Raw genomic sequence first — 26,458 nt, 5'->3', positions numbered from 1 at the left:
TTGAGCCCATTTGATGTCGTCAAACATGACAATAAAAAGAGTTATCAACAGTTGACGAAGTATCGTTCGAAAATTATTTTCGAATGAATGAAACTAATTTTGAAATCCTTCTGAAATTTATTTATTTCTTCTTTATTAAAATGTCAAATACACTTATAGTTGAAGACAAAATTGAGGCATGCATCTGCAAGTTTTCAATGCCCCGTGGAAACTTGTATCCAATCATGAATCATGACAGCCACAGATAAAAACATACAACAAAACACGCTTTACCAGAGATGTACATTGGTCAGTAGCGGTTGCTTAGCAACTGCGTCTGCTTTCAGTAATAAAGATTTGGGTGGACTGCATGTGCATCATGTTTATAAGAAAGTGTGTACCTTCCTTCGTTTTCGCGATTATTAGCTTTGTTTCAGCGTTTGCTCTCGAGATCGACGAAAATGGGTACATTCTTTATTGTCCGTGCATGGGTAAGAAGAAAACCGCTGTTGCTATGCTACCAGAAATGTTACTATACTGCAAAGATTCTTTTACTTATGTTAAATAATATGATTTTCAGGTAGATTCGGCAACCAGGCTGATCATTTCTTAGGAGCTTTAGGTTTTGCGAAAGGTCTGAATAGGACTCTTGCACTACCACCATGGGTTGAATACCGGTACGGAGCACCGCGGTCGGTGAGTGCATGAAAAAGGGTAAAGCTCTCTATGCTGATGAATTATGTATACCCCTTGGAGTAATAATTGCCCAAGCATTTCAGCAATGCATGACTGCAACCAAATTCACACATACTCACCAAACAAGAAAAATGTAACCTTAAGACAATACATATGCGTTCGTATTTCAGCAATGTATGAATGCAACCAAATTCACACATACTCACCAAACAAGAAAAATGTGACTTTAAGACACCTTATAGACAATACATATGCGTTCGTATTATACGATTTATAATACAATGCCCTCTCATTATGAACCTACTTGGATGGAAAGCGTCCTTTTTTTCTATTAGTATGATTAAGTACTGTGGGCCTGATTTAATTTTTGTAATTTTGTAGTAACTATACTCTTTCCAAGCTACCAATTTAATCGCAGTTAGTATTTAGTTGATTTGCTACCAAAGTTATTCGTGTAATGAGAACTGCCAGCAGATCTTACACAATGAAAAACATGTAAAAAAATTTTACAGATACAGGTTCCATTTGACACATACTTTGAAGTGGAGCCTCTGCGCAAATATCACAGAGTTATAACCATGGAAGAATTTATGGACAAACTTGCACCTAAGATCTGGCCTCCAGAGAAGAGAACAGGTTTGTTTTAAGTGGAAATTCCAGAAAACATTCAACCCTTGACCTGTAGTAGCATCAGATTTCTTTAGTGGTAGACAGCCAAATTGTAACTGTCATAAAGTTGTCAGTATGGTTTGGGAGCTTTTGCACCCATTTTACAGTTTTCTAGATACAGTGTGTGCATGGCACTTACAAATGAACATTCAGCTATGTTCTTGAATGTTCAAATTATTATTTCGAAAATGGTTTACTAATAACCACCAAATATCACACTTATAATAATTTGTACTATTGGATGTTATCAAAATCCAACATAATTACCAACAACTAATAACACAAACCAAAAATTCATAAAACAAATTGCACTAACATCAGTTTCAATAAAGAAGAAACATTCGATTATGCAAATAAACACACATACCATACACAAAAAATAAAATAAATTTGTAGTCAATCCAAAGTTTGTTTTAAACACCACAGTTCTTATTTGGCATGGTCAAGTTGGAGGTGGTACACCTACGCTTCCCACTACAGTGAATAACGCACCCCATCGGTATTGTCTGGAGTGTACTGTTGTGACATAGATGTCATCTGGGATGTTTCTTTTTGTATGTTTTAGTTGTAGATATCTGTTAATATTAATTGAAAGGCATAATCTGGATAAAATAATGGATATGAACAATGTTTATGGTACCTGCTGATCTGCAGCTGACATGAGGCCTAAGTTTGTTATGAGTTAATGAAGCCACATATCTGTTTTCTGCTGTATACATTGTTACTTGCCATATGGTATTAGCTTCAACCACAGATTATTTGTAGATATGGTCAACTGAAGCTTTCTGTACCTATCGTCTCCTTTGACCTGTGACTTGACTGTGTCATGCTGTATATCATGACATATTTGAAATGGACCATGTTTGGAGAGGTTGTGTGGAGTATGCAGTAGTGCGCTGTATAGTGGGGTGTTGGGTGCTTGTTTCTAATTATTTGTAAGTGCTGTTAGTGTGTCATTAGACTTTTGGTAGAAGAGTTTGTAGCAGTTTGCTAGTGAGTTATTTTGATTTCGGCAGTTATGAAAATAGATTCATTGTTGGGTTTGGAATTGTCAATGTGTTGCGTATATGGTTGGAGATTTAATTTGTGTTTTGTTTTTCATTATTTATGATGTAACAAAGTTAATAAGTAGGTTCAAGCATGCCACAGTGGGGAATGAAACCTTGACTATGATTAAATACCTACAGTTGTTTGAGGTAACTGCAGAATATGTGAAGTGTTAAGTTTGTGGAGAAGGTACGAGACTGACGAAAGTTGCTACATCTCGGACCACAGACCAGTACATGCAGCATTGTATCTGGAGGGTTCATGATTTGAGAATTGTGGGCTGGCCATTTGAGACTGTGTTGATGACACATTATTTCTCTTATTGCTAGATTTGTTGACCTACTTTGGTTAGCAATGATATTTTTTGCTTTTATTTCTTTATTGTAGTATGTGTTGTTTTAAAGTCACCTCTCTCGGTGTTTATTGATATGCAAAATTCTGAGTTGCACCGTGGTTCAGAATCCACTTTAAGCTGTAGGTCACCCTATAACTGACGGGGTAAACCTGTTCAGAAGTTTTGAGGAAAGCGTAGGTGTACCACCTCCAACTTGACCATGACAAATAAGAACTGTAGTGTTTAAAACAAACTTTGGATTGACAACAAATTTATTTTATTTTTTGTGTATGGTATGTGTGTTTATTTGCGTAATCGAGTGTTTCTTCTTTATTGAAACTGGTGTTAGTGCAATTTGTTTTATGAATTTTTGGTTTGTGTTATTAGTTGTTGGTAATTATGTTGGATTTTGATTGGTAGGTATCACAGAATTTTTTTACCTTCATTGGTGCAAAGATAAGTTTTTAATCTTAGTTATATGCGCAGGTTTTGATTTATTATCCTGTGGACTTTGCTTTAGCTGTAAAGGTCAAATTGAAATACCAGGTACCAGTTTCTGTCCCCCCCCCCCCCCCTTAAAAAAACTTATGGCTTTATTAACTGCTGAGGATGTAATTTGCTTGATTTTCGTGTTGGTATTTGTTTTGGCATCTTTTCTTTGACAGGTTTGTTGAATATTTAGTTAGTCCCCACCCAAAAGCCCCAATTCTTGTGAGTGTCCTATTAGTTTTATGTTATTTAAACAATTAAATATGTTTTGCATTATTTGTGCATATTCATGTATGCAGTGATTGACAATATAGTCACCATATTTTATATGCTTGAAATACAGGTGTCCACCATGTTGATGATGTTACAGTCAGTCGACAAGTTGTGCCCATAGATGGCATAGTTTTCTTTGGGAGTGAATTACGAACATAAAACTGTATATCTACACTTTTAAAACTTAAGTTTTCAGCCGGGAATGTACACTGATAATCATCTCAAATTGCACTTACTGTAGCCACGAAGAAGTCTCAGGAGCAACAGTCAACATATCTGACAGAGTAACTCTGACTGTTTGTATGATCTGAATTCTATATAGGTTGGTTTTGTACACTACTCTACAAGTCCGAGTCCTAAAGGAGGATTGTTACTGAGGACAGCAACATCTTTCTAGTAACTCACAATGCCAGCTGTCATTCAGTGTCCTATTTTGGCTGTGGCAGCTTCTATTTGTGTAACTGTGGCAACAGTAGAGTTCACCATGAGAAGTGCCCCCTGTAAGTGCTGTATATTCTGTACCGAGGCTTGGAAGAGAACTGTTTGCTTTGTCAGGTGATATCACATTCTGGGTCGACCGAAGCGTCCAATCCCACCCGTCAGCTTTGACCTGTGACGTAAGGCTGTTGTGGTGTGTGACGTCATGACAGCGCGGAATTTACTTTGTGAGAGTGGCGTGTTTGTAGGTGTTGTTTTGATGCAAACGGTGGTGCTCTCTGGTGGTGTGTTGGGTGATGTTTTGGTTTAGTTTGCGAGTGTGGCGTCGTGTGTGAATTATGTCTTTGGTAGGTGTGGATATGACTGACAGGGTCAACAGATTTCAGTTGTTGGCTATGATGGCGGACAGTGCGTTGTCTCTAATAAAATTCCTTCAACTATTCTGATTTTTGGATGAAGTCTTGAAGTGTTCAGTATGTTGTGAAGAAATGAGGCGCCTCGGACCAGCGACGGCTGTATGTGAAGATGTCGTAAGGAAAACAGGTCAACGGAAGTGTTCGATTCCAATGTGTGGCTGTGAATGTTGGTATCGGGAGATGTTTTTGAGCTATATAGGTCAAGGGAAGCGTTAGGTCCTAATTTATGGGATCGGGAGCTGCTGTTGAGCTATATAGATCAAGGGAAGTGTTCGATCCCAATTTATGGGCTTGGGAGCTGCTGTTTAGCTATATACTTCAAGGGAAGAGTCAGATTCCAGATGATATTGTGTTTAGTGGTATTTGGGGAGTTTTGTGATGTCAGTTTTTTTCATCATTTTGCGTGGTTTTGTATGGGGGTGGGTGTGTAAATTTGGTTTCTCCCCCCCCCCCCCCCCCAAAAAAAAAAAAAAAAAAACCCTCTATGTCCCATGCTTGTCCCGTTATTGTTTTTCGATGTTTTTTCGTCGTCATAATGTGAACATTATGTTTTGACATATGTGAAAATTACCGAACTATCAGTTTAATAAGTCACAGCTGCAAAATACTAACGCGAATTCTTTGCAGACGAATGGAAAAACTGGTAGGAGCGGACCTCGTGGAAGATCAGTTTGGATTCCGCAGAAATGTTGGAACACGTGAGGCAATACTAACCTTACAACTTATCTTAGAAGAAAGATTAAGAAAAGGCAAACCTACGTTTCTAGCATTTGTAGACTTAGGGAAAGCTTTTGACAATGTTGACTGGAATACCCTCTTTCAAATTCTAAAGGTGGCAGGGGTAAAATACAGGGAGCGTAAGGCTATTTACAATTTGTACAGAAACCAGATGGCAGTTATAAGAGTCGAGGGGCATGAAAGGGAAGCAGTGGCTGGGAAGGGAGTGAGACAGGGTTTTTGCCTCTCCCCAATGTTATTCAATCTGTATATTGAGCAAGCAGTAAAGGAAACAAAAGAAAAATTTGGAGTAGGTATTAAAATTCATGGAGAAGAAATAAAAACTTTGAGGTTCGCCGATGACATTGTAATTCTGTCAGAGACAGCAAAGGACTTGGAAGAGCAGTTGAATGGAATGGATAATGTCTTGAAAGGAGGATATAAGATGAACATCAACAAAAGCAAAACAAGGATAATGGAATGTAGTCAAATTAAATCGGGTGATGCTGAGGGAATTAGATTAGGAAATGAGACACTTAAAGTAGTAAAGGAGTTTTGCTATTTAGGGAGTAAAATAACTGATGATGGTCGAAGTAGAGAGGATATAAAATGTAGACTGGCAGTGACAAGGAAAGCGTTTCTGAAGAAAAGAAATTTGTTAACATCGAGTATAGATTTAATTGTCAGGAAGTTATTTCTGGAAGTATTTGTATGGAGTGTAGCCATGTATGAAAGTGAAACATGGATGATAAATAGTTTGGACAAGAAGAGAATAGAAGCTTTCGAAATGTGGTGCTACAGAAGAATGCTGAAGATTAGATGGGTAGATCACATAACTAATGAGGAGGTATTGAACAGAATTGGGGAGAAGAGGAGTTTGTGCCACAACTTGACAAAAAGAAGGGACCGGTTGGTAGGACATGTTTTGAGGCATCATGGGATCACAAATTTAGCATTGGAGGGCAGCGTGGAGGGTAAAAATCATAGAGGGAGACCAAGAGATGAATACACTAAGCAGATTCAGAAGAATGTAGGTTGCAGTAAGTACTGGGAGATGAAGAAGCTTGCACAGGATAGAGTAGCATGGAGAGCTGCATCAAACCAGTCTCAGGACTGAAGACCACAACAACACAACAATGTGTACATAATGACTTTATGTGCACCGTATTGCAATCATGGTTTATGGTCGTTTCTGCCATATTTGTGACGTCATGGGTCAAAGCAGACGGGTGGCATCGGTCGCTTCCGTATTTCCGGGAGTTGTTTCCGCCATATTGACGTCATGGGTCAAAGCAGACAGGTGGTATCGGACGCTTCCTTATTTCTCACATTTTTTCCTCTTCATTTGGAACATGCAAGCAAAAATGCTCTGCCTTGTCTGAGAAGGTAATAAGGCACCAATTGCAGACTGGCATTTCATTTTCTGGCTCATGCAGTGCTAGTCAAGGATTTCTATGATTGATTTACAATTTGGCATGGTGTAAGTGTCTTCCAGTTAGTGTTCATGCCAAATTGTAGTAGATAAGCTGTTTTCTTGATGGTTCCTTCTCCCATGATTCTCACTGCAGTGTTTGGTTTCAATGCCACATGAAGTTTCCAAAATCTGTGTAAACTAGCTGTGACCTGTTGCTCTTAAGCAACATACTTTCTAAACATCCACCTGTAAAGTGCATCTACTTAATTGAATAAAGGCCTTTGCATGATAGGCTGCTGGGGATATTGAAAGAACACTAAGTAGGAGCTCCAGAAATCTTTTTACTTTGACTGGTGTTGCGCGAAACGAAAAACAGAAAGGAAATGTATTGCTATTATTTTTATTGTGTAGGACTGTGTTCAGCATTTGTTTGAAGGTTTACAACATTTCTGTTGACATTTTGCACCTTGTAGTGTGCTTAAATAAAAGTTGAAAATATAACGTAGTTGGATGGATAAAAAATCTACTCACCAAGAGGTGGCAGGAGAACACACACATGGAAAAGGTATTGAAGTTTGCAAGCTTTTGGAACCAGTGACTCCTTCTTGTGGTAGAAGAGTTGAAGAGGAAGGAAGAAAGGTGAAGGAAAAGGCCTAGTGAGGTTTAGGGAAAGTGTAAAGTTCAGAAAAGTCGCCCAGAACCCCAGTCAGGGGAGACTTTTAATGTACAGGATTAGAAGAGAAGATTGATTGATGGTGACTGCCGAACAAGATTTGAAAATATGAGACTTAAAGATGGAAGATAAGGAAATATGCAAGACATAGATTACTGCCAAAATGTTGTGCACAAGTTAATAAGATTGAAAAGCTACAAGCATTGAATGTGATAGAGGTGTGCTGCAAAAAACAGACAGGTCATAAAATGAAAAATGTAGAAAACCGGAATAGTTACTGTGAAGAAATGCAGAGACCAAAGAAATTAACATAAATTAAGGCCAGGTTTTGTGACAATAACTAAGGACATGTAGTGCCAGTTCCTGCCTGCAGAGTTCTGAGAAACTGGTCTGTGGAGTAAGTATAGAGATGGTAATCTTAACTGAGAACTTGTAGATAGTCATGCCAAAGTAAAAGGCTGAACAGTGTTCACATAATAGCTTGTATACGACATGTCTTTCACAGTTGGCTCTCCCTTTGATAGAACATGTTTTGCCAGTTACAGAGCTGGTATAAATGGTGGTAGGAGAGTGCATGCGGCAAGTCTTAAAGTGGGGGTTTGCCCTATGCACCCTCCTACCACTGCCTATGTGAGCACTGTAAGTAACAAATCATATAATAGCAATAGCCACCTGTGAAATGTCGTACACCAGGTGTTGTGTAATCACTGTTCATCCTTTTACAACAGCATGACTGCCACCAGTTTATCAGTTAGGATGAATGGACATAGGCACAGGTTGTATATTGGCATCTGAAAAAAAAGATTTAATTATCATGCTAAAAAAGTTAAGCTGCGGCAATGAAACAAGGTGATTGTACTAGTCCTTTCTGCCCGGTCACACTTCAGTGTGATATCTTTTTCCCAATGTTACAGGACTTTGGTTCTAGAAGTCTGCTGTTTGACTGTATAGGAAACTTATCGTCTCATCATTGTTTTATAATTGCGTACCAAGCAAAGAAGGAGAAGTCACTCGTTGCCCAGACAGGAGAATGCAGGGAGTGAGGCAAAATTTTGTATCCCAAATAAAAGGCATATTTGTAACTCTGTCCTGTGCATAATGAACTGCTGGCCGGGGTGGCAGAGCGGTTCTAGGTGCTTCAATCTGGAACCACGTGACCGCTATGGTCACAGGTTCAAATCGATGTGTACGATGCCCTTAGGTTAGTTAGGTTTAAGTAGTTCTAAGCTCTAGGGGGCTGATGACCTCAGATGTTAAGTCCCATAGTGCTCAGAGCCATTTGAACCATAATGAACAGAGACATTGTCGTGGAGGAAAACCACCTACTTTTCTTCATGCAATGTGTATCTTGATAGGTTCCCGTGACCTCACCAGGAGATTTCAGTGGTATGCACTTGTTTGTTTGCCTCTTGTGAGTATACTCTGTTAGCATCATACCATAACACTCCAGAAAAGAGAAAAACACTTATCACCTTTTCTGTTGTAGACTGGATCTTTGCCTTCTTTGATGGTCATAACTCTCCACATTTCCACTACTTGCTTTGCTGCTTTCTCAGTGTGATATTGATACACTCAGCACTTGTCCATGGTGATCAGGCAGCTAAAAAAGTCAACTGTATTCGTTCAGCTTGAACATCTCCACTGGCGCTTTGGTTTAGCACACTTTCTATTTGGTTTGAGAAACAACGGAACACAGCAGGTGGTGACCTTTATCATGTTTAAAATGTTGTGCAAGATGTTGGAAACTGATCCATAACTAAGGTTCCCATTGTTTTTTGCTGTTACTTAAGTTGTGATATGCCCATTTTTGAGTGCCAGCTCCACAAGACTTTTCTTGCAGCTTTCAGTTCTTCTCTGAGATATGGGGTGCATCTTTGTTCATCATACAGACTAGTTTGACCACACTAGAGACATCTGCACCACGTAACCACTGTCATATGATGGTTCATTATTGCCATACACACCTGACAACTCAGCGTGGATTGTTGCAGTGTTTCCCCCCCTCAAATTCAAAAAATGAATTACCACACAACATTTCATTTTATCATTGGGCTGTTCCATTTTGCTTTGGCTCCTCCAGTGATGTGCTACAGTACTGTGATGTGTAGATTCCTGTACACAGACATGCATCTACAAACAGGTAAAAAGTGGTTACATAACTTTATTTTTTCGAATTGATGATTAAAATGCTATGACTTCCCCTGTAGGCTTCAAGGTCAGCAATGAGTGGCATGGACACTTGAGTTTCAAAGTTGGTTATAGCTATTGGATAACAATATTGGTCCAGTAGAGCTTGATATGTGTGTTGAGAAAGTAGACTGGGCTTGGTTAGCTGACAATATTGTAATCTGCCTCTTCTCTGTGACAGTTCATATTTATGTTGATTTATTAGAGCTGGGTTGAGTCAATGAAGGGACACATGTAAACATTGTGCCTTCTGAATTGAGACAAAGTTGAGTGCTGTTTCTCTTGACTTGCCTCAGCTGCAGTTCTACTTATTTCCAGTTGCAGGCAGCCATGAAATGCACAGCAATCCTGTGCTACCTGGCTCTTACCACAGTCCAAACAAATGCTTACACTCGCTGCAAGGGAAAGGTGCTTGAGAATGAAAGTACATCATTGTTCAAGTGGAGTGAAAATATAAGTAACTGCATAGACAAAAAATCTACACGCCAACTGTCGACAGTAGGACACACAAATAAAAGGTATTACAGTTTGCTAGTTTTCAGAGCCAGTGGTTCTTTCTTCTGGCAGAAGGATTGAAAAGGGAGGAAGAGGGTTGAGGGAAAAGGAATGCTGAGTTTCAGGGAAAGGAATAGAGTTTGGAAAAGTCACCCAGAAGTTCAGATCAGGGAGACTTACCAGATGGGATGAGAAAGAAAGACTCATCAGATTTGAAAACACAATAGCGTAAAAGTGAAAGATATGGTAACATACAAAACGGAGATTACTGCTAAAACATGTGCATGAGTTAATAAAAGTGAAAAGCTGAATGCATTGTATGTGATAGAGATGGGTGGGGGATAACAAAAAATAGACATGTCAGAACAGACTGGCTCTCCCAAGGCCGTCAGTCGTTCTAATGGAATGTTGTCTACTCCCGGGGCCTTGTTTCGACTCAGGTCTTTCAGTGCTCTGTCAAACTCTTCATGCAGTATTGTATCTCCCATTTCATTTTCATTTCCATCTTCATCTACATCCTCTTCTGTTTCCATAATATTATCCTCAAGTACATTGCCATTTATAGGCCCTCTATATACTCCCTCCACCTTTCTGCTTTCCCTTCTTTGCTCAGAACTGGGTTTCCATGTGAGCTCTTGATATTCATACCAGTGGTTCTCTTTTCTCCAAAGGTCACAGTATCTATCTTACCCCTAGTGAGATAACCCTCTACATCCTTACATTTGTCCTCTAGCCATCCCTGCATAGCCATTTTACACTTACCGGCGATCTCGTTTTTGAGACATTTGTATTCCTTTTTGCCTGCTTCATTTACTGCATTTTTATATTTTCTCCTTTCATCAATTAAATTCAGTATTTCTTCTGTTACCCAAGGATTTCTACTAGCCTTCATCTTTTTACCTACTAGGTCCTCTGCTGCCTTCAATACTTCATCTCTCAAAGCTACCCATTCTTCTTCTACTGTACTTCTTTCCCCCATTCCTGTCAATTGTTCCCTTATGCTCTCCCTGAAACTCTGTACAACCTCTGGTTTAGTCAGTGTATCCAGGTCCCATCTCTTTAAATTCCCACCTTTTTGCAGTTTCTTCAGTTTTAATCTACAGTTCATAACCAATAGATTGTGATCAGAGTCCACATTTGCCCCTGGAAATGTCTTACTATTTAAAACCTGGTTCCTAAATCTCTGTCTTACCATATGTAATCTATCTGAAACGTGTCAGTATCTCCAGGCTTCTTCCATGTATGCGGCCTTCTTTTATGATTCTTGAACCAAGTGTTAGCTATGATTAAGCTGTGCTCTGTGCAAAATTCTATCAGGCGGCTTCCTCTTTAATTTCTTAGCCCCAATCCATATTCACCTATTATGTTTCCTTCTCTCCCGTTTCCTACTCTCGAATTCCAGTCACCCATGACTATTAAACTTTCATCTCCCTTGACTCTCTGAATAATTTCTTTCATCTCATACATTTCATCGATTTCTTCATCATCTGCAAAGCTAGTTGGCATAAAAACTTGTAGTGCTGTAGTAGATGTGGGCTTCGTGTCTATCTTGGCCATAGTAATGCGTTCACTATGCTGTTTGTAGTAGCTTACCCGTACTCCCTATTTTTTTTTATTCATTATTAATCCTACTCCTGCATTACCCCTATTTGATTTTGTATTTATAACCCTGTACTCACCTGACCAAAAGTCTTGTTCCTCCTGCCACCGAACTTCACTAATTCCCACTATATCTAACTTTAACCTATCCATTTCCCTTTTTAAATTTTTAAACCTACCTGCCCGGTTAAGGGATCTGACATTCCACGCTCTGATCCTTAGAACGCCAGTTTTCTTTTTCCTGATAACGATGTCCTCTTGAGTAGTCCCCGCCGGGAAATCCAAATAGGGGACTATTTTACCTCTGGAATATTTTACCCAAGAGGACGCCATAATCATTTAACAATAAATTAAAGCTGCATGCCCTCAGGAAAAATTACGGCCGTAGTTTCCCCTTGCTTTCAGCCATTGCATACATATTAATAATATGAAAATATTGCATAAAATATTGAAATATGGCTACTGTTTACTACTGAATGAATCTCCTTTAAAAGTACTAAGTAGATAATTATAATATATGTGTTATATCTCTTCTTTCAGACATTTCCGAAAGAATGGGCACCATTTTGATCCAGCAGCCATTGAGTACAGACACAAAGGAAATGCAGACATTGGCACCAAGCAGGCATTGATTGAAATCAATGGGGAATGTTGAAAACTTATGTCGGACGAGGATTCAAACTTGGGTCTCCTGCTTACTAGGCAGATGCTCTGACCACTAAGCCATCTGAACACAGTAATCATCACAGCTGCACAGACTACCTAGCTATTTTAGCACCCCTTACCCATTACCCTCATTCAGTGCATGCTCATAGCGAATATCGGCAATTCCTTTGTGTTGAAGATATTTAGCAAATTGTTTGAGATAAAATTAGTTTACGCAATTGTCAAAGTTAGTTTTTTTTTGCAGTATCACTCTCTTTAGAACTTGAGACAATTAGTTAGCCTGTGTGTCGACTTACAGAAGTCACAGTTGGAAGTAGTGGTGAGAAGTCTTCAGTGAGAACTCTACCATTCTAGACTGGTATGCTTTGTAGCCTGCTGTTGGGCTGGTGCAGCATTTTATCTGAATGAATGAACTCTAACATCTGACAGCTGGTTTCTTGAAATGCCACCAGATCTTTGACAGGGAAATGAGGTGCCAGTTCTGAATTCCCATTGTTTCCTCAGATTCACATCAGTGTGATACACAAATATGTGCTACGGTAATACCTCGTGCAGTGAAATGCTGACCTGCAAATATGTGCAACCTTATGAAATAGAATGCCAACCTGGATGATCTTAACTGTGTTCAGATTTCTCAGTAGCTGGTTGATTAATATTCATAAGTCCTAAGCAGCTTCATTTCTGGTGTTGGGGAGATACAGAAGTGGCAATTAACTAGGGATTGTTATATCTTTGAACATCCCATGCAATCTTAACATCACTTTCTGTAATCAGTAAATTCTCAATCGGCTTACGTGGTTCACCACACTAGACAACTACTGTTAATAATAATAATAATAATAATAATAATAATAATAATAATAATATCACTGGACATCAATAGAGAATTCATTAATAATAACTAAAGGAATCACAAAAATGTGTGAATTCTGCAATGCTATAATTGAATTTTGCAATGAAATTGCTAGGATGTTTATCTCACAAGCACTGCATCAACTTGTGAATTGAGCCAGTAAGAGAACATTTGACAGGAGTAATGTCATTTTTTTTTTTTTTTTTTTCCGTGCCTAAACCCAAGTTTTCAAACGACCCCCTGCCTACTGCATAATGAATCTTCCATGTCATTAACCTCAGGGAGTGGATGCGGCGGTATTCAGTTTTACTTGTATTTAGCAGTGAGTGTCTGTTGTCATTGAGAGTGGATCCTTTATGAAAGCTGTTAACAAATATGGAGAACCTTGTCACCCATGAAGTGATCATTACTCTATTCTTGACTAAACTTCGAATTATTTAGGAATAAAGGAGATGACTCACTCAAAGGCAGCATGCCCATGGGTTTGCTGCAATTGAACACTACCTCTCCCAATGTTGTGCAGATTCCAAACTCACCACTTCCTTTTTCGTACACCTAACCAACTACATCCCAACCTATAATTACTTTGCCTATGAAGGGAAGGTATACAGACAAATTCGTGGCACAGCCAAGGGCATTTGCATAATCCCCTGATCTGGTTCAGGTTTATTGATAACATCTTTAACTTGGACCCAAGGCCAGGGCACCTTATCCTCATTCCTCCACAATCTCAAAAATTTCACTCCCATCCTCTTCTACTGGTGCTCCTCCATCATCATGCCATCTTCCTAGATGTCAATCTCCTTCTCTCAAATGCCTCCGTCTACACCTAGGTCCACATCAAACCCACCAATCACCAACAGTAACTACACTTTGACAGTTGTCACGCCTTCCACACCAAAATACCACTCCCATAGAGCCAGGCCACCTATGGTAGATGCATCTGCAGTGATGTCGACTCCTTCGGCCAGTACACTGAGGTCTCACAAAGGCCTTGGCAGACAGGCAATACCCTCCAGACCTAATACACAAACAGATCTCCCATGCCATATCTCCACATTCCCTTGTTCCTCACAACCATACCAAGAACCAACCACAAAGAAGCCCCCCTCCTTGTCACCCAATACCACCTGGGACTAGAACAACTGAACCACGCCCTTGATCAGAGCTTTGTTTATCTAGCATTGTTCCCTGAAATGAGGGTCAACTTACCCACGATACTTCCAGCCCCTCCACAACATCCTAGTCCATTCCTATGCTACACCCACACCCAATTCTCTGTCACAGGCATTGTACCCTTGTGGAAGATCCAAATGCAAGACCTGTCCAATCCACTCACCCAACACCACCTACTTCAGTCGCATCACAGGCTTATCCTACCCGATCAGAGGCCAAGCCACCTGCGAAAGTAACCATGTTATATACAAGCTCTGCTGCAACCACTGCACAGCATTTCACATTGGTATGACAACCAACCAGCTGTCAACCAGAATCAATAGCTGCCACCATACTCTTGCCAATAACAAGGTGTACCATCAGTGGCACAATGTGCAGCTGAGCACAACATGTGAGATTTCAATGGCTGTTTCACAACCCATTCCATCTGGATCCTCCCCACCATCTTGAGCTTTTCTGAGCTGCACAGGTGGGAGCTATCCTTACAGCACATACTTTGTTCCTGTTACCTTCCTGTCCCCCTCACCACCACCCACTAGTTTGTGTGCGTGTGTGCGTGTGCGCGCGCGCGCACCATCGCCTGTCCCAGTAACCCCCACCTAATTCGTGTCAGCTAGTTGCGTACTGCCAACTCACACCCTTGTCTCTACCTGCAACCCCAGCTAGCCCACAGATGGCTCAATACTCCCCCACGAACCACTAGACACATCCTCCCAACCCCCTCCCTGCGTCCTGCCTCTCTCCATCCCTCATGTCACCCCACCCCGTAACCCCACCTCACTCCAGTACACTCATTGTGGGCCAGGAAAGAGCTGGCAGTTGACTGACCACAATGTAGGGAGACAGGCGTATGCGTGTGTGTGTTTCTCCTACTAGCTAGAAAAAGAAATACCATTCCAAAAGTTAGCTAAATCTGTACCTTTGTTTGTGTACCTATTGATGATGCAGCGCATCTGCCTTTCGGTAAGCCATCTCCTTTACTGCTAAATAATTTGTAATTCTCAGCCAGAACATTCTGTACATTATTACCGGACTAAGCTTAATTTTTCCCATGCCCATGATTAAAGATATTAGCATATAATAAAACAGATTAAAGAAACAGAGCCATACTGCTTACAAGGCAAAATGATGGTACCCATGGCATGCTTACTGGGCTGCAGCTGCTGAGGGAGTGTAATCACCCTACACCATGATTCTCCCGGGTTCTGCGCCCTGGAGACCTTGACTTTGTCGGGATGTCATTATAGTTACATAGCTCCAGCCATCCCTTGGTGTTTATGACCAGGTAGCGAAATTCTTACCCAAACCAACAATGCCTATTCTCTGCTGTGCCCTTATTTTGTCTTGCACCAATGCAGAACACCATTGATAATGGTACCATCAGGACATACAATACCATAGTGCACTTTGCTATTAGTATAATTGTAGTCACTGAAGATCTTAACACTATTCTTCACTTCCCATTATAATCTCAGTGAGGAACAAGCAGATAAAATTAACGCAAATACAGTTTGTAGGAGTTATGTGAATAGGTTTTCCTTCCACTGTCCACCACAAAATGCCACAGATACAACATTTGATATACAGTGTACTGGAAGCTCTCAGTATCGTTTGACCTCCAGTAACTTGGAGATAATACAGTAGTCATTCCACGTAATACCATCTCTCTCTTTGACTCCATTAAAATTTGTGTTTGGCAATTGCCTGTTTTTCTCTTTGGTATTGCTCTACATAATTCATTATTTTCTTCTATTTTTTTCTCTCATCTTACACATTTTATTGAGATTTGACCTGCTTCAGTATAGAAATATTTTTTCCATTCAATAAAATAATTTTTATTGCATGATGCGGTTACATTTCCTTATGAACTGGAACAAGTCAGTTTTACAATAACAGTACACTTTCTCAGTAAAAAATAGGGCAACATGCTGACCACATATAAAATTGTCTTCTTCTTTATACGAAACACGATTTACTCAAAACTGTGTTCAATATCTCTCTCCTAAAAGAGAAAGAGAAAAAAAAAACTTTCATGGAATAAGGGACAGTCCATGTGAAATTGACAAATAATTTGACTCTTGACATGTCAGATTTTTCATATTTTCTGCACCGTTAATAGATGTTTACATGAAAAATACCAAGTTGTTTTTTATTATTAATTTTAAATATTCAAAAATTGTGCAATGTTTGACACATTTTGAAACCTTGAAACAACCATACCTTAGTTTCTTCCAAGCTTTCGCCCCTGCAGGTCTGGGGGTTCGAATAGGTATTTCTGCCTGTCATAAGAGGCGACTAAAAGGAGTCTCTCAGGTTTCAGCCTTTGTGATGGTCCCCTGTAGGGTTTGACATCCATTTTTCAAAATTTTCCCGAACAGCAAGCCAATTCGGGAAAGGGCGCCTTACATGGTGCATTGTGTCCATCATGTGCCGAGACCTTTCGCATCCTTCGTCGACGTGGATGTGCAATTCTGCTCATTCTCCAACTGTTGGCCAAGGTTACCCTCCTGGGTGCGTATTTTTCCATCAACTGTGCAACATTGTTTTTCATGCTGACGATGATGATGGACTTGTTTGCTTGGTTGCACCTGATGTTAAGCATGGTAGCCAGTCTGTTATGGTGGGGCCACCATGTACCCTGTTGGTTGTAGCCCCCTGTCCACACAGGGATTGCTCTGCTGATGCCTCCGCCGTTAACTCCCCATGTATGCCAAGGGGTAGATGCCCATCCCCCTGAGCAGGTGACTACAAGAATCATTTCTGTGCCAAAAAACACGATTCCTCACTCTTTAGAGTGCCCCCAGCGGAAGATAGTCCCTTGGTGGTCGCCAAAAGTTGCTGTAGCAGTTAAGGAGCGTCAGCGACTTCTACAGTGGCATAAGTGGCATCCTTCCCTGGAGCACTACAAAGCCTTTAAACGGCTCCGTACTTGCATTTGCCAACTTATCAAACAACAGAAGCAGAGTGTTGGGAGAGACATGTCTCGACCATTGGGTGCCATACATCACCTTCCCAAGTCTGAGCAAAGATCAAATGTGTTTTCTGGTACCAGACCCCAAAAGTTGTTCCCGGTGTTAACATAAATGTCATTTTATCTACTGATGCAAATGCAATTGCCAAGCACTTCGCTGAGCTCTATGCTCAAGCCTCTGTGTTGGAGAATTAGCCCCAGCCTTTCGCACTCTCAAACAGCGGCTGGAAGAAAAAGTCCTCTCATTCACTAAATGTCACAGTGAATCCTATAATGCCCCATTTACAGAGTGGGAGCTTCTCAGTGCTCTCGCACATTGCCCCGACACAGCTCCTGGACCAGATCGGATCCACAGTCAGATGATTAAACATCTCTCATCTGACTACAAGCGACATCTCTTCAACATCTTCAACTGGATGTGGTGTGATGGCGTCTTTCCATTGCAATAGTGGGAGAGCATCATCACTCCGTTGCTCAGACCCAGTAAAAACTCGCTTGATGTGGATAGCTATCGGCCGATCAGCCTCACCAATGTTCTTTGTAAACTGCTGGAATGTATGGTGTGTTGGTGGTAGGGTTGGGTCCTGGAGTCATGTGGCCTACTGGCTCCATGTCAGGGCAGCTTCCGCCAGAGTCACTCTACCACTAATAATCTTGTGTATCAGAGTCTGCCATCTGAGCAGTCTTTTCCAGATGCCAACACCTGGTTGCCGTCTTGTTTGATTTACAAAAAGTGTATGACACAACCTGGTGACATAATATCCTTACCACATTATATGAGTGGGGTATCTGAGGCCTACTCCAGATTTTTATCCATAATTTCCTGTTGCTTCATACTTTAGGTGTCCATGTTGGTGGGCCCATAGTTCCCCACCATATCCAGGAGAATGGGGTCCTGCAGGGCTGTGTATTGAGTGTGTCTCTGTTTTTAGAGGCCATTAATGGTCTAGCAGCAGCTGTAGGGCCATCCTTCTCACCTTCTCTGTATGCAGACGACTTCTGCATTTCATATTGCCCCACCGTACTGGTGTTGCTGAGCGGTACCTACAGGGAACCATTCACAAGGCACAGTCATGGGCTCTAGCCCACAGTTTCCAGTTTTCAGCCACAAAAGTCATGTATTAAGCACTTCTGTTGGCGTCATACTGTTCATTCAGAACCAGAACTTTATCTTAATGACGACCCACTCACTGTAGTGGAGACATATCGATTCTTAGGACTGGTTTTCGACACCTGATTGACTTGGCTTCCTCACCCACATCAGCTTAAGCAGAAGTGCTGGCAGCTCCTCAGTACCCTCCACTGCTCAGTGCACCACTGTGGCGTTCGCCTAGCGACAGGAGCTTTTTGGACGAGTCCAGTGACCAGCGTCCTAGTGGAAGCCGGAGTGCCTCCATTGCAGGTTAGGTGTGCAAAACTGCTGGCCAGTTATATATCACACATTCGTAGTTCTGCGCATCCGTATCACAGTCTCCTTTTCCCACCCACAGTGGTTCATCTTCTGCATCAGCAGCCCAGGTCAGGGCTTCCAATTGCAGTTAGTGTCTTATGCTTTCCTTCTGAACTAGAGTCCTTGCCTTTACCATCTATACTTGAGGTCCATTCATGTACACCTCCATGGTATACACCTAGGCCTCAGCTCTGCCTGTACCTTTGATATCGCCCTAAGGTCTCATTTAACACCGCAGCCCTCCTCTGCCACTTCCTATCAATTCTTGACACGTACCGAGGCCACAAAGTGGTTTACATCGACGGCTCGATGGCTGATGCTCGCACTGGCTTTGCATATGTCCATGGAGGACATATTGAATAGCATTCCTTGCCCGATGGCAGCAGTGTTTTCACTGCCGAGCTCGTGGCTGTATTTCGTGCTCTTGAACACATCCATTCATGCCCTGGGGAGGCATTTCTTCTGTGTACTGACTCTTTGAGCAGTCTGCAAGCTCTCAACCAGTGCTACCCTTGTCATCCTTTGATAGTGACCATCCAGGAGTCCATGTATGCCCTGGAACGGTGTGATCATTCAGTGGTGTTTGTCCGGACCCCAGGTCAAGTCAGAATCCCAGACAATGAACTTGCTGACAGGCTATGCAGAAACTGCTTATGGAAATCGGCCTCTCTGCAGCTGACTATGCTGCAATGTTTTACGGCTTTGGAAGATGAAATGGCATGGACTCAGCATGCACAACAAACTGCATGCCATTATGGAGACTACGAATGTGTAGCAGTCCTCCATGCAGGCCTCTTGCAGGGACTCTGTGGTTCACTGCTGGCTCCGCATTGGCCACGCTTGGATGACACATGGCTACCTCCTGCGCTGTGATGACCCACCTCAGTGTCAGTGCGGCGCCCAGCTGACAGTGTCCCATATCTTAGTGAGCTGTCCTTCTTTGGATGCCCTGCGATGGACTCTTCAGTTACCGGACTCGTTGCCATTAATTTTAGCTGACAATGCCTCATTGGCTAATTTAGTTTTACATTTTATATGCGACGGTTGGTTTTATCATTCTATGTAAGTTTTAGCGCATGTCCTTTGTCGCTTTGTGCTCTCCACTCTAATGTTTTTAGGGTGGATGTTCAAATGTGTAGCAGAGTTTGCTGGCTTTTCCTTTTTATTCTCGTGGTCGGCCAGCCAGTCATCTGCTCTCTTGTTTTTAACCCTTCTATCTGTTTCTTGCTTCTCTCTATAGATTTCTTTTCCTGTTCTGTGCATAGTAGTGTTTTTTATCCTTCTGACTTTCTCCTGGCTCTTCCTTTCTCATGTTCTTGTGCTGTACATCTCCTTTCTTTTCTTCTTTCCGGTGTGTAATTATTTTACTGGGAACAAGGGACCGAAGACCTCACAGTGTGGTCCCTTCCCCCCCCCCCCTCCCCCTCCCCTTTTAAACCAACCAACCAACCATCTTCCAAGCTGTTGCCTGACCATGTTCATAAAAATACTGAATTCTTCTTGAACCAAAATTTTTTGTAGTTCATATAATTCCAAAATCAGATTTTTATGTTTTGAAAAAAAAAGTGACAGTGATACAGCATTTGTTAATTATGTGCCAAATTTCATGCTAGTATTCTAGTAGAAATGCATTAATACCACTTCTCTTTTACTGACACACAGCCTGTAGAACTACAACTAAGTTGTAATTGAAACCTTAAATGACAAAACCAAATTAAGGCTGTCACATCTTTTTAAAATTGATGGCAGTCAGTTTATTACATTGGTAGAGTGGTACATTTAAATTTACAATCAAATTTGGCTTTTCCATGTTAACTGTGAAAATATTTTAACCAAAACCATAACAACACACTCAATGAAGACTACGTAAAATTTAATTAATTTACTTTTATTTACAAGTACTTTAATGTTAAATAATATTACCCCGTCATAACAAGAATTTAGTCCAGACCTGAAGGCAAGGTTGTCAGTGAAGTAATACTTAGCACTGAAGCCACATTGTAAGTACCAGCATACAGCCAAAACATAATATAACTGGACTTCTGGACAGTGTGTGTACTGCTGTTCATACAAACATCAAATATTCAAAGATATACAAAATAAGAAATTTCTAGAACCATCCAGAAATGATAAACTCTAAGGCCGTGCCCTACGTGAGCGACAGACAGCGAGTAACTTCTGGATATGTGACACTCCAGCAACAAGCAGCAGCATTAGGCAAAAAGCTCGGGTGTCCTACGTGTGAGTACCATGTTGCGCTACAAGACGGCTGCTTAGAGCTGACTAGCTGTTTCTATAAAATGGCACCCCTAAACTCTAGAATACTGTAACTGTAGAGTAAGGCTACAAAATTAGGTTTATTTTAGAAAATGAAGCGAAGAGGAATGCTTTGCATGAAATTTACAAAGGGAAGAATCTCCATGGAGAATTTCATAAATACCATCAACTATGAAGATAAGCAGACAAATTCTTCGAATACACGGGAATGAGCAGAAGCGCATTTGACTTCCTCATCAATAAATGAAATATGAATATTTTTTACATGATCAAGAATAAATACACACATAAATAAAGAGACTGTTGGCTATGGGGTAGCGGTAGCGTTACAGTTTGTGATTACGTGCTTCGTAAAGTCCTGGATTCGATTCTGCGTTCTTCTTATATTTTAACTGACTCAGTTACAATTCTGTATACTAAGTTTTATTTTTACTGTTTATACTGCATCGCTAAGTATATTTTTAAGGTCTTGCCAAAGTACTTGATCTTTAAGTTTATACACAACTATCCCAGTATATCATACATATTAAATTCCTAATAAATTACAATGAGCCATGAAATTTTACAGATATTTGACACTGCGAATTTAATTCATCAGCAGTCAGTGTTAAGGCCAAGCGTTTCAATTAATCTAAATAATCTGTAAAAGTGAAGCATATAAAATTTTTGAAAAGGAAGTCAAACATTTTGTGTAATGATTTGTTTAAAGTATGAAAGGAAAATTTTTAGGGAAGCGTTTGGTGCACCTCATTTTCTGTGCATGATTTCAAGCATAATTCAAAGGCATGTAAAACGTTTCTCTGATCTACTTATTTCTTTTTCACAAATCATTTCATAGAATATTTGACTGATTTCTTTCATATTTTCTTTTATTTTCAAGTTTTATTCAGAAATATGATCTTTGACTCCTCGTTTGCTTTCCTAATGTACTTGATTCGAAGGAAGCCTTCTTCACATTTAAATACCGCACAAATGTATCTTTTTATGTACAAAATAGCTAGGCCTTGAAGAGATGAAATTTTTGACACTTCATTTACATAGCTTGGCAGCAGCTTTTCATGAAATATTTCTATGTTTCCTCAACTCATTAATTAAGTTGTCATTCATTATCCTGATTACTTTCAAGCAGTTAAATATTTTTGTGCTAAACTAGACCTCACGCTTGTCACTTTGATATCCCGTTTAACTGTTTCTTTCCCTTTGTTTTGCTGTGAAAATTAGGACAAAACCTAATGGAGTAATTTATAGGGAGTCTTGTTTTCGCTCTGCTCATGTGTTTACAAAAACATATAGAGTGTTAATCATACAATAAAATAATCCATTCTGTGTGCTTTCATTTCCAAACATCGTTGTTTCTATATCTTGAACCGTTTAAGAGGTAAGACGATTTTTACGACCAGTTGATTCCTTCCCAAAGAGCAGGAAGGTTCAGATGCGCCGTTAGCGACCCGTCCATGGATATAACAACCAATATCTCAAGAATGAAAAGAAATGTCATTCTCGTCTCAACTTTAAATACAATTTAGATATATTGGTTACATTTCATATGCAATAATGTATGGCCTTAAATGAACTATACGGAAAGTCTACACAATGTGATTTTTACCTCTGCAAATTCTTAAAAATTTCTGGCAGCCATGTACTCAATTTCATACAGCACAGTAACTATGATGAATAATGAAAAATTAATTCGGACCTTTATCATTTAGGCATCAGGCTGTAAGATGCAGAAGAATCAAATTTTTTCACCAAATAGTTTTCTTAAAATCACATGATAAGCATTTCATAGCTCCACTGCTTTTCCATGAAGACACATGGCTGTCACTCTCTGTCACACGTGCTGCAGCAACAATTTTCAAACACATTTGAATTCAAATGTTGCCAGTTGCAGCGAGAGACAGGCAGCAACACAGATGTCGCACGTAGGGCACTTCTGTAACTATACCTGCGGTTGAGTTTTGTCGCCTGAAGCTGTCACGTGCTGTCGGTCACTTCTGTCACTTACGTAGGACACGGCCTAAATAACAAATAGCTGTTGGTCAGATTTGCACTGGCAACCTGCAGTGAGCCAGTCAGTGATACTAACCACTATATCACATTGCATGCAGCACAGCTAACAGCATTGCTTCCTCTCCTGGAGAAACTGTGTCCCGCTGTTTCAGAAGTTCCCATTGGAGCTGATTACAGCATTCTGGATCTAGATCTTGTCAGTGGTCCTTTGTATAACAGCACTAGTGGATCCTCACATTTTGGCTGTGTTGCCACTTCTCCTTACTGTGCAATAATTGACTGTAGCCCTTCCATTGAGGATTTGTGAATCTCAAGATGGTCTTAAGTTTCCATGAACGAGAACCCCGATTACCAATCTGTGACTCAGGACTGTAGTAAAGTTTCACACAGAGGACATGGACGTCAACTCAGTTTTTATCTTCTTGATAAAGCGTCAGAATCTTAAACTTCATATGTGATGCCTGATAAGTGTTGGGGGATAAAATATAGCTGAAAGTAGCATTTTCTCATGGTCACCCAAGGTCCTTATGCGAGAAGTTGTCTTGTCTTTGGTACTGGTGATGAGGTGTTCCACATAATTGTCCTGAGTGTTTTCCAGTTGAAACACAAATAGTGCATCCATTGTTTTGGCAGCATGATCATGGGGCAGAAAGGATGGTGTGAAGCCTATATTGTCTTGCTTCACTGTGTTGCATGCGAATGTCATGACAAGCAGTATTGTATCCCAATCTCTCTGTTCAGCATCAACCTACACCAAGACCCAAGCTTTTGTTAAAGCATACTGTGTGACCAATCATCTGTGGGAGGTAGGTAGTTCTCATTCTTTAGGTGTGGTGTAACAACATGAAATTACATTTGATGCTAGTCTCAACTGGAAAACTTTTCCATGATCAAAGAGTGTCACACGTGGTGTCCCTTGCTTCAAAACAATGTCTTCTTCAAGGAACTATCAATTTCTGGAGCTTAGTGTTAATGGATCAGAAGAGACCTGGGCAGTGATACCTGTGTCTGATTCTGTATAGTCTTCATGAGTCCAAGGTGGCTAGATGTCGGAGTGCTATGGAAAAACTTCAGGATATAGATGAGCTGGGAGGATGAGCAACCATGTCCATGCGATCGGATCCTGATTCCTCTTACACAATGTTCAGTTTATTAACTGGAATTAATCTTTGGTTAGTTCCTCATTCTTCAAGGCTTCTGTTTTTAGCATGGGCGGATTTTCTCCTTGTTCAGTACCAATGTCATTTAATGCAGTGATGACAAAGATTTCATTGACACCACCGTATTCTGGCAAAGGATTTCTTGAAAGGCAGTTGGTGTCCTTACGTTTGCATCTGCTTTTGTATACCACTGTGATGTACTGCTAAAGCCTCGGTGCACTTCTCGCCAATCGATCTGATGGATCCCTCAGGCTATTCAGCCAGCATAGAGGATGGTGATTTGTCACAGTGGTGAATGTGTTGCCAAGTAAATATGACCAGAGCTGCAAGACACTCATTCTTAGTTGTAGAGTAGATCCTTTCAGACCTGGAGAGTATTGTAGAAGTGTAAGCTATCACTTTCCCTGCATCTTTTTGAATTGATACCTATCCCATAATTGCTAACATCAACTGTGGAGCTGTGTCTCAGCATCCTCATACTACATTGCTAGGACTGGAGATGATTTTAGTGCCTCTTTAAGTACAAGGAAAGACCTTTCTTCCAGGAAAATTTAGCTTCTCGCTGTCTTGGTACAGAAGTCCTCTATGACTTAACGGTAATACAACCACCTTCCAAGAAAATTTCCCACACCACAAATGTGCCAAGGAATCAGACTATCTGGGACTGCTGTTACTTCATCTGGGTCAGGGCATACTCCATTGCCATTAAGTAGATGCCCCAAGATTATTTACTGGGGTGGCAAAGAGGCACTTCTTCGAATTCAGTCAGAGGCCTGCAATGTGAACGCGCTTCAGCATGTTTGTCAGATGGCTTCGGTGTTCCCCAAATGTCTTTGTAAAATGTGATTATGTCATCCAAATATCAAGATATTGAGCAGGTTGTCCATCCATTGTATGCTTGAAGGTGACTGGAGCATTACTTAGTCCAAATGGCATTACTTTGAACTTGAACAGGCTATCAGAAGCAGTGAAGGCAGGCTATTTCTGGACAGCCTCATCAATATCAATTTGCCAATGGCCTCTCTCTGTGTCCATAGTTGCAAGAAATACTTTGCTCCCCTCAATCAGTGTGGGGTGTCATCAATTCTCAGCAATGGGTAGACATCTTGTTTATAATTTTGTTCAGTTGTCAGTAGTCAATACTGAAATGCCAAGTGCCATCCTCCACTTTGAAGAGAACGCATGAGATGATCAAGGACTTTCTGAAGGTTCAGTGATGTTGTTTTGCAACATCTCCACTTCCTCCTGGACTATATGTCATTCAAGCTGGCTGATGAGTGGATACTCCCCAATGTTAATACGGTGTTGAACCATGGGCCGTTTGGCCCTTCTTTCCTCCACTCCAGATCTGAAAGCATTCAGAAATTGGTGCAGAACAGCTAACATTCATCTGCATCGTTCCTTTGTTAGGCCGGGCTCTATTTACAGTTCAATGGTAGCTTCCTTCATTGAATTGTCTAGTGGTAGCAGAGCACAGTTTTTTGCCAATGGCATTAAGCTGCCCTTGCTGGAATGTTATATATTCCTATGCACATAGCTTTAGGGAAGAATTGGGACTGCTCATGACAATTAGTGAGGCATAGTTCATCTTGACCACCTAAAATGCTTATGATGTCACTGGCACATAGTTTTCCTTAATGAGCTTGAGTAACTTTTCAGCCGACAGAAGCTTCACAGTTTAAAAGATGAATGGAACTACTCTTGTTGACAATGGTCGGACAACAATGTCTTTAACAGCACACATCCACCCAGAGCATTCTTTGCCCATCTGGAGCTCCGTTCTTCCAGTCTGACTGGTTATTATACCTGCAAGAAGTCCCATCTCACAATAACATTGTGACGACGTGCTGATAAAATGACAAATTGGAAGGGCTTCTCTTGTCGGTGAATTTCAGCACATCTGGAGATGATAAGCATTAACAAAAAAAAAAAAAAAAAAAGCCCCTGAGTCAACTAGTGCCCAGACAAGTTGGCCACTGATGATGTCAAATGTGATTTCCTCACATTTTGATGACTTTCACCCATATAGGATTTTCATCATTGGTTGTATTGTATTGTATTGAACTGGGGACCTAGAAACGACAGAGAGGCTTTGTCCCCGCCATAGCCTTCAGTGGTTCACACCAGGCTACTGCAGTCCACTGGCCCCACTTGTACAGTTAACACCCCTCCCCCCATCTGGGAACATCTCACACCAGACAAGTGTAACCCCAATGTTTGAGTGGTAGAGTAAGTATGGTGTACGTGTGTGTGGAGAAAGTGTTTGCACAGTGATCACTGACATACTGTACCTGGGTCGGAATAAGGGGAACCAGGCCATATTCACTGAGGCAGATAGAAAACGGCCTTCAAAACCATCCACAGACTGGCCTGTACACTGGACCTCAACACTAATCCGCCGGGCAGATTAGTGCTGGGGACCGGCATGCCTTTCCACTTGGAAAGCAATGTGTTAGACCGCACAGCTAA

At 40.8% G+C, this 26,458-nt stretch overlaps 1 protein-coding gene across 1 annotated transcript in view; it reads left to right on the top strand.

Moving 5' to 3' along the window:
• Window positions 1-266: 266 nt before the first annotated feature.
• LOC126271916 (GDP-fucose protein O-fucosyltransferase 1) overlaps window positions 267-26,458 on the top strand; it is an 80,186-nt gene continuing 53,994 nt past the window's right edge. The window contains exons 1-3 of the mRNA XM_049974309.1: window positions 267-470; window positions 560-675; window positions 1,188-1,311. Of these exons, the coding sequence (XP_049830266.1) occupies window positions 350-470; window positions 560-675; window positions 1,188-1,311 (361 nt within the window). The 5' untranslated portion in view covers window positions 267-349. The remainder of the gene's footprint in view (window positions 471-559; window positions 676-1,187; window positions 1,312-26,458) is intronic.

Source organism: Schistocerca gregaria, chromosome 5 (assembly GCF_023897955.1).
Source record: "Schistocerca gregaria isolate iqSchGreg1 chromosome 5, iqSchGreg1.2, whole genome shotgun sequence".
In the NCBI taxonomy this organism is placed as follows: Eukaryota; Metazoa; Arthropoda; class Insecta; order Orthoptera; family Acrididae; genus Schistocerca; species Schistocerca gregaria.
Note: the sequence above shows the minus strand (reverse complement) of the source record. Positions and strands in the feature narration are given on the sequence as shown.